The 9,813-nt window shown below is 45.4% G+C and overlaps 1 protein-coding gene across 1 annotated transcript; it reads right to left on the minus strand.

Annotated features, from left to right (window-relative positions):
* Positions 1-1,003: 1,003 nt before the first annotated feature.
* Positions 1,004-6,676, minus strand: LOC122385285. The gene is made up of 6 exons (XM_043373430.1): positions 6,568-6,676; positions 4,684-5,049; positions 3,517-3,649; positions 2,742-2,917; positions 1,739-1,762; positions 1,004-1,403 (listed from the first exon to the last, which is right to left on the minus strand). Exons 1-6 carry the CDS (start codon positions 6,626-6,628, stop codon positions 1,321-1,323), a joined length of 843 nt encoding a protein of 280 aa, XP_043229365.1. The 5' UTR covers positions 6,629-6,676; the 3' UTR covers positions 1,004-1,320.
* Between the last annotated feature and the right edge of the window lie 3,137 nt (positions 6,677-9,813).

Consider the following 9,813-nt stretch of genomic DNA (forward strand, 5'->3'; position numbering starts at 1 on the left):
CTCGTCATGCTGGTATATAGTTTTACAAAATATATTTGCATTTTAACCCCACTAAACCTCATTACTTTTTACCAAGTAAAAAAAATCACCCTGTAGAAGCCTAATTTTTCGTATAGCTGCTCCTCTATCCTTTCTTGATGTCCACTGAAAATTTCAAGTTTCTGTGGTTTTTGGTTTTGGAGACATGACCTTGTTTTTCAGGTCATGTCATGACCCAAATGACCAATTCTCAACATCTTGCGTTGACTATGGGCCTTGTGAGCTTTTGACACCTTGATTTCGGCCTTTTTTGCCAGTCTTACCTTCCACCTATCATGGAACATGTTGTTCGACGATGTACAGATGTCAAGGTCAGGGTCAAGGTCAACCTAGGTCATCTAAGGTAATTGCGTTTGAGGCAAGCTGAATTTACTTTTCGTGAAGTTTTTTGACTGCATTTTTCGTAAAAGCTTCTCAGATCATGATTTCATGTAATATGGACACCTAAACAATCGGTGCACACATCAGTATACACACAGACACACACAGACATACAAACACATATTATTGAGCTTGACCTAACTTGACCTGAAATGACCTCAGCAGCAAAAACCTGGTCGGGTAGTGTGACAAAGAGGTTCTTGCTGGCTTGACACCAGAAAACGGCATCGTCATCGGTATATGATAAGCAGCGCACTTGATATCCAACGGTGACCCAAAACAGCAACATTTTTTAGTTTGACCTGACCTGGAAGGTCAATGACTGACCTGAGAAGGTAAAACTGGGTATCATTGGATTCGTCTCTTCCCAAAGAATAGTCTTGGTCTTTACCGCGAAGCTCTATCTCCAACAGGAACGAAATGGCGCGGGGGTGGCAACCCCCCCCCCCCCCCACCCCAATGTACGTTCTAGGATGGGAAAATGGCATGTGCGGGCGAGGGCTAGAGGTATATCTGCGATTTTTTTATGCTCAATATTATGCAAAAGACTGAGATATCATTAGACAAAAGACAAAGATAAATATGTGATAGGTATATTTTATTTTCTTCACAGAGAATACCAGGATTCCCGAGGATGAATACAGGCGATCTGAAAAATTGTTGCACACCAATGGACGTTCACTTTTCAGTCTACTCCTGGAGCAGAGCTCAGTCGGAGACAATGGATTATCATGTTTCAGACATAACGCTACCTGAAGTTACCTGAAGTTGGCTGGAGCACAGCGTGTCTATCACTAGCCCGTTGAGGTCAGATGTTAGTACATGTGTATACAGTTGTACCACTGGTGGCGAGGCGTCCGACGCGATCGATCGGTGGCAGAATCAGCCCGCCAGGAGCGGTCAGCAGGTGTCACACAGAGAGCACGAACACAGCAGCAGAACGCCGGCTGTCAGCAGCGCTGGGTGAGACGATAGAGGTGGTGCTGAAAACACAACGTGATGGATGGTAAAAACATGCGCACCGAAGTGAATGATTTGATTCAAATGCCTAATACCTATGCACCCACATAAAAAGATATTGGATGTTTTCTACTATTAAACACTGTGCACGTTGCGGTGATTGTGCTTCATTGCCATTATAACATCAATATTTCTTACTTCTTCCAGTTACCTTTGATAATTTCAGGAAGCATGCATCGATTATTATGGTTAGGACATCCGCTCACCTTAGATATAATACCGAATTTATGCTTCGAACGGGACGCAAAAAAATATTTGCACTATCAAAATAAATATAATTAACTTTAACCACACTTACCTGATGTGTCAGCCATCTTCCCACCTGAAAAGTAAAATGCCGTCATTTAACTTCCGTAGTAAAACTAATTTATACTGAGACATGTAGCTTTCTCACGTTGGACATAGTTACTGCCAAAATTCAAATACATATTTACGTAGAAGAAATAAAAAGTTTCCGTTTTCTCACAGCATTTTTGCTGTCGGTAAGAACCGACCATCCCTCGGACCGGCCGACCTCGCTGCGTTCACCCCACTTTGGCGGCGGCGGCTGCCTGACATCTGTTTTGCCTAACGACACCACTGCCCACGCGGCCATCGCTCCCGTTTACGTCACTGCTGGCGGTAGTGCTGAATCATCAGTGTTCCGCACCCCATATCTCCATCTCCCGCTCCCTGCTCCTCTCCCTCTCCCAGCTCTCTCCTCTCCCTCTCCCAGCTCTCTTCTCTCCCTGAGCCCTGGCCGCGCGGTGGGGATATAGATCGATGGCAGCATGCGCCTGATGACGCTACCAAGAGGGCCAATAGACCAGATAAATTCTCTCCAGACAGATAACTCGCGGGGTGTTCATTTGTCATCCCCAGAGCTGAGACCATTAAGTCGGTAGGCAGAGCTGCTTTTTGCCGAATGACAGAGGAAATCGTGATATTAGCGAGTAGCAACTGCTGCTACTGTGCAGCTTTTTGGCCGACCTTTTTACTTACCATTGCATTGAGCCCACATGCACCACAGGCCATAATAAATGTAGTACCTACGCTCGATTCCAAAATCAATAGGGCTAGATTCTAGAGCAGAATGCTCGTACCTATACAGCACAGAATTGTTGGAAGCGATGTTTCGTGATTGCAGAAGTTGTTTCTATCAAAGCATGTTGTCATCTAACATATCGTTTTCATGTCCAAAAGCCTTCAATTCTTTTGAATTGTCGATGGCATAATTCTGCGAACAGCTGAAGTACACGCCCTGTATGCATGTTGACTACGTCTAGTATGTACGTCAGGGACATTTTTACATGCAGGCTCACCTCTGTGATACTTGATAACCCTTTTCAGCGAGTACTGAGTATCTGGTATTGTCATCATACACTCAAACAGGGCGAGCGGGTCGATCTCGCTGTCCAGCAGGTGCACATGAGCGGTCGCGTCGAACACCCCTTCCTCGGTCATACTGGCGACAGATTTCACCTTCTTCAGACGAATCCTGTCGGCAAAAAAAAATTGTAAGAATAAGCTGTTGTTTTGTTGAACGATGATGCATGAAAGAAGCTTTTGTTACTCTGGTTCCTAATGCATTGAGGACGCATACCTAAATCAAATAAAGGAATGGTAAGACCGAAAAAGAAACAGATGCAAAACATCGTAAAAAAGCAAGCAAAATGAAGTACAATCTACCTTCCAGATAATCCGAATCTTCCGGCATATGTCTTGTCAACTGACGATGGGGGCGCTACGGTACTGCCCAACCTACAGGGACTGACAGTGGTGTAGTCCGGAACAGTCTACCTCACAGGCGCTGAAGCATTGCGGTACAGTCTACCTTGCGGTAATGTGCAATAGCTACATAAGAGTCTTCGAAGTCGGGCAGTTGGAAGCAGCGGCAGCAGCGCGTATCGTTTGATTTCAAAGGTTGAGGTTAAATAGTCATTGGGGGCACATAATATCTCAACTATATCTACATATCATAAAATATGTTATAGTTATCCCGTGGAAGCTTCGTCTACTCACTTGTACCGAGCCTACGCCATTCATTTTGCAGCTCCGGGAGCCGGGAGTCTTTACCCACCCTCTGCACTGACCTACCTGGTTTGTCGACTCTCCTGTTTCATGTAGATATCCAGCCGTGGTACGGGGAATGCACCTTCGGCTGAGCAGGAGATGTTGATAGAGCTTTTACTGTTCCGTTCCTGTGTCAGATTCATTGTCCTCGCAGGCGCTGCGGACAGATGAAACTTTAACCCGGCGGCCGCTGGGCCTCCGCGCCACCCGCCGGCCGATGGGGGGGGGCATATAGTTGCCCCCCTTACATACTTCTGCGACGATATCGTCGCAACGCGAAGAGATAGAGAAGCGAGACTTTCCACGTCTTCCGGAATACCTGGCCGAGGTTGTGTCTAAATTTGGTGTCGATCCCATTAAAAATGACGTCACAGTGACGTCAGAAGTTAAATTATAGATTTGCGACTCTCGCTTTCCTCACGATATGTCCGAAATATGACACCGAATATAGAGGACCGATTATTGGTTAGGAACTAGTTGGAAGTGTACTTAGATGTTTTAGGATGACAGCAGGTGCTGTCTAGTTCATTTACAGTTGAGTGTCATGCTCAGCGACATCAGAAACGGTCCATATTGGAAAACGACAAAAGGTTATGACGTCACTGTGACGTCATCTTTAGAGCTACAACCACCAAACGTTCCTGAAATATTACCTAGGTTTAAGGTATTCATTTAAAGATATGCCAAGTTTCACGGTCGTAGCTCATCAGGTTGCGGAGATATTCTACAAAACGTAAAGGAGGGGCAATTTTATGCCCCCCCCCCATCGGCTCGTGAGTTAAGTTGCACCCGATCACACATATCAAAAAATGAACAACTGATGTTGCAGCGTTCGGTTTGACCCTTAAAAGTCCCTGTTTGTAGCCACGTTGTTACTGGTTTGGTTATATACTATTGTGGTAAATGACGGTTAAACCTGCAGAAAGGCAAGGCACGAAATTTCACTTCAGGAATGCGCTCAGAAGCTGTAGCACAGCAAAGATAGGAGTACATATCAATTGGCAAATATGTGTCTACTTTAGTCGTTAGATAGACGTAAAAATTAGCAACACATATAACTACATAGATGGAATATTTGCCACTAAAATACTTACCAATTGAAATCATTGACACAGGGCTCTGCATTTCTATCGCTTTTCACTCTACCTATTCACAGTCAGCACATATTTTATTTACGGTCTGCGAACTTACCATAGACGATCATTTTCTTGGTGCCGGTGACAACGTTCTCCTTGGTGGACACCTTGCAGATGTAGTTGCCGCTCAGCTCGATGGTGGGGTTCTGGATAATGAGTGCCCGGTGTTTCTTCAGCGCGTGACGCGAGGCGATGTGCTCCAGGTCCAGTCGGCCGCGCAAAATCCCCGAGCCGGCCGGCGCCAGGCCCTTCCCCCACTGGTAGACCAGGTGGTTCTCGTCCTTGAAGAACCACTTCACTGTGACCAAGTCACTCTCCCGAGCGGCCAGGTCGTACACGCAGTCGAGGACGGCCGTGGCGTTGGCGTTATGTTCCACGACGGCTGGTACGCGCAGGTCTTCAATGAACACACCTTCGGAAACTGTGGAAACAAAACGATGCCAGCAGGTCTCAGTGTCCCAGAATTGCATTTTGGCTTGGGTGTCTGAGGGAGAAATTTATCAGCAATAAGGGGGATGAGAGTGGAAAATAGCTGGTCAGATAAGGCCCAAAAAGAGTGAAAACAGATAGATAGCAAAACCTTCTATAGAAGTGTGGCAAATAGTATGATGTAAAACGACCATCCTCGCAAATGCTTTCCTCGGTAAAATTGGGAGGAGAAAATTGCTCTGAAAAAATTGGTGGTAAGAGTGCAAAATGATTTTCAATGGGATGTCGTTTCACACCCAAACCAACAAATTTTGGGACACTGGCAGGTCTTAGTGAAAGGTTGGTAAAGGAAGTGAGTGTGTTGTTTCAGTTACCTGGGAAGCGTGTAACAATGGTTGTGAACAGTATAGAGCGAGGACAGAGGACGGAAGGTGAGGAAGGAAGTCAGTGAGTGAATGAGCCAGTTCAGGAGAAGGGGCAAAATATAAATTTGCAGAAAGAATAAGGCAAGAACAAGGAGAGAATGAGACAGATAGAGAAGAAGTAGATATAGAGGGAGGGAAGGAGAGCAAGAGAGAAAAAAATAATCGTGGCCGTCGCCATAATTTCCATCACGCTGTTCGGTGGCCCTGTCCTTTTGTTGTTGGCTGTGTGCGATTTCCGTTCTCGAAGAGGGTGTACCGACTCTCTCTCTCTCTCTCTCTCTCTCTCTCTCTCTCTCTCTCTCTCTTGTGGACGGCGGAAGACGGACCCGGAGGGGAGAGCAGGGAGGAGGGCCGGGGGCAGAGCGGACGGGAGGGGCCGGGTGGGCGGCAGTCGTAGTTTTGGCACTGCCAGATGGGAGCTAGGATCGATCGCAACGCTGGATGATGATGATCCAAGTTATTCCATGCCCAGCTCAGGGAGATGTATGGATGATCATCAGGCAACATTATTTCTAGCCAGATGTTTAGCGATGCATCATTGGCTGTCTGTAACGCTAAATGCTGGGTGCTTTTATACCAGGTAACAACAAAACAGACATAACAGGAAGGTAACAGACATAACACTGTCATACTCGTAAACGCATAGTTTATATTTAGGTACACAAAGCTGAAATATATTCTCAATTGCATCGTGGATATGGATTCTTAACACATAAGAAAGCGCTATTGGTAGGATGAAATAAGATGTTTATCAGATACGCTAGCTGTTTTCGTCTTTTGATGAGAACTTTGACGTGACAAGCACTTATGTAAGTACATATTTGATATCACGACGAAGATACAGCATAGGTCAATCCATTTCAGACGGCCCATATAACTTTAATAACGATTGTATCGCAAACTCGTCGCCCGTCGGCTATGTTCCGGCTAGCGCGCTTTTATGTATACTCCAACAAAATATGGGAAGGGAAATTAATGCTACGCATAGGTTGAATGCGAGAAGATATGTATTACCTACCCAGTCTCTGCTCGAATTACATACTTCGAAATAACCCGTCGTAAAAGGGCTATGAAGGGTCACCCACCTCTGAGCAGCAGAAGTGTCGCCAGGACGGAGACAGTCGCCCAAGCTCCACCGGCGCCCATGGCGGCAGGCGGGCCGACCGCCGGCTGGCAGTGGGAGGAACATGGGCTGCCACTGATCAGGGGATCCAGGGAGAGTTGGCAGAGTCCAGTCGGCACGACAGAGACATCTAGCGACGGCGGTCCGAACTGCGGCAGCTAGCAGTTGAAGTTCAGACATTTAGAATGCACATCCTTGCCTATCTAACTAGTTCGTAATATGGTTCGTGTCTCTTCCTTTTTTGTTAGGGGTTAACAAGAATGTGCCATGATAGCGAATTAATATTAGTTATTCAAGAAGAAAAGTTTGTACCTAGCTTTCTAGTTTCTTGACTCGTCAAACGTGCATAACATCAATCGGGGTGACGTGGAACGTTTAGCGCTGAAAGACCATTTGGTACTGGTGAAGGCCAGGATGTTAGATGCCAAAACCCCAACATGAGTGACCAGGGACACATCTGGGTGTGTTTTTGCGGACTGGTTTCGAAATTTGTCCTTCGCTGGGCGCGGGCGGCACTTGTCTAAATGTCACAGACGCGATATTCGTGGACGATGTGTTCAATCTCTGACCAAGTGTGGCGTGGTTCAACCGACACCATTTGTTCGGCTGATGAAGTGATAGCAAGCACTTGATGCCCGCTGCTGGGAACACACTTGTAAAAGCGCGCTGGCTGTTTCCTCCCGGTAGTCCACGAGCGACCTCATGATGGTCTCCAGAGAGTATGCATATTTACGTCTGGACAACGAGTTGCAGAGAGTATGTACAGGCTAGTTAGAAATCGCGAGCGAATTTTGAAGGTTTATCCATCTTCAACATCCAGCTGTAAGATATTTTATTAAAAATGAACGGTATACCATACACAAAATGCCATTAATATACGTTTTCAGGTAAGCTGAATAAAATAACATCAGTACCTTACTTTTAGCGTAAATCGGTCAATTAATATCAAAGACCAATATCGTCTGGATTTTATACCCTTGGATTATATGGCAATTGGAAAATCAAATTATCAGGGTAGTTGGGCTCTGAGGAATTCTCTCTCATGTGTAACTCTCTCCAACACATAATATTTAGAGAACTCCGGGTTAAACTACATTACACTATATGCTAGAATCCATCAATGATTTTTAACTTTCATATCAAAAAGAAAAAATGCCAACATATCAAGAAGCATCTGTCCTCGGTGTAGCCGAAGTGGACGAGGCGTCTGTCGCGTAATTCGATTACGGCGATTTCAAGGCCGGAGAAATTTGTGTCGGTTTATAATTATTTTGTTAGGATAAGTACCACAAACGACAAACTATGTAACGTTTTGGCATAGACGCAACAAGTAATCGCGTAATTGACCCAAAAACATAAAAGGCTTAGTTCTTTAAACTGATCTATTGGCATCCCTAAGAATGTCACGAAAACAGCTTTAGGTCGCTGGAAGGTGTCCGTTTCACCGCTGAGAATATCGGTCACCTCCCCGAACTCTGTCCTGGCGGCGCCCCTGCTGCTGCCGGTGCCGACGGGCCGGTGACGTCCCCGGCGCCGAACGAGTCACACCTCTACCTCAAACGGCACCCGACGGACCGGCTCCGCTACCTCCGGTATGTGTGAGTGCTGAACTTCTGAGACTGGTAAAACTGATACGGTGATCACAGTCCTGGCGAAACAAACGGGTGTTTAACTCTTACCGGAAAACTGTGCAAACCACCTGATTTTTTAAGTAAAACATTAATATTTTGAGCCATTTTAAGCTGAAGACAACTATTCATCTAGGCGTCATGAATCAGATCATGCTTTAAAGCGAAAGCTTATTGTCATTTTTGGCCTATTTTGCAATAAAAGTTTTGCATTTCTGCCATGTTATTGATCATTTTTGTATCTTTATAAATACCTGCCTATTCAATTAGGATGGAGCAAAGATATGTGGTCATGACTTACTCAGAATAAGCGTATAAACGCTCCAATTAACCTTCGCCCCAGTGGGGGGGGGCATATGTTACCACCCTGTCGCGTTTTTTGCGTGTGAATAAAAAACCGCGGCGCGTAGCGCCGCGCCGCTTGGCGTAGCTTTTGGTACATCAATTTTGGACAATGTGTGAAATTTTTGACCCCAGGTCATGTCAGGTCAGGTCACCAGGTCAAGTTAACTGATCAAGCCTAAAAAAAGTTTGCAATCCTGTCCAGCCTGCAGTGTTTGTCAGAAAGGTTTTAAACTTGGTGGATTGCACGCTGTTATGGGCGCCTACAATTTGTATATCTCGGATTTTTTATATCCCTGACCTAAGGTCAGGTCAGTGGCGTGACCTTTCCATTACAAGTCAATGGAGAAAAATGAAAATGCTTCTAGATCCGTGTGTACGCATAGGAACAGTCCAAATATTTCAGAATCACAATAATTTAGACCACTCGTGATGACCAAGGTGTCATTTTTGCTGATAGCCTCTAGAAAGGTCATCCGAGGTCATTTGAGGCTACAAACAGTTTTTTGCCAATAACTCGCGATTGGAAAGAGATAGAACGCTGGGGATGGTCTCATTGTGTTTGTCTTGTTGAGACGCATCGACTGATATGCAACATGACCTTATCCGGTCAGGTCATGACCTTGACCTGAGGTCAAATTTTCAAGTTGACCTTTCAAGGTCAAATTATAGTTCAATCGACGCGTCTCGGCAAAGGGGAACACGACTCTGGCAATAGAAATGTCGTGGCTTTTTGGAGTCGAAAGAAATTGTCGAAAAACACTTTTCGTAAAAACAGCTATTTTTGGAGTTTTTGCCCTCTGGAGGCTAAACCGTTGACCTGAGGTCAATTTTGATAATGTCCTTATCAAAAGAAGAGCTCAAAAGCTATCGATTGCTTTTCAATGCGTTTTTCTAGCTACCATAGTGTCTGAGATAGCGGCATGTTTTCTGAAAAATATAATGACAATTGGCAAATTTTCACCTTTGATGACCTCTGGTGACCCCAATATTGCTCTAAGGTGAAAAATGACAAAATACTTTCAAACGTACGCATTGAGAGCTATCGACTGTTTTTACCGCGTCTTTCTAGCAGTAGCCCTCTTAGTTTTTGAGTTAGAGGTGGGTGGTAACATATGCCCCCCCCCCCCCCCCCACTAGGGCGAAGTTGGCTGAGACCGCCACTGGGGCGCGGGTTAACAATTTAAACAGAAAGGTATCAAGTTTTCCCTCCGGCAGTTGCACTATAGGCGTCTCGA

This window comes from Amphibalanus amphitrite, unplaced genomic scaffold, assembly GCF_019059575.1.
Source record: "Amphibalanus amphitrite isolate SeventyFive unplaced genomic scaffold, NRLGWU_Aamphi_draft 000213F_arrow, whole genome shotgun sequence".
Classification (NCBI taxonomy): Eukaryota; Metazoa; Arthropoda; class Thecostraca; order Balanomorpha; family Balanidae; genus Amphibalanus; species Amphibalanus amphitrite.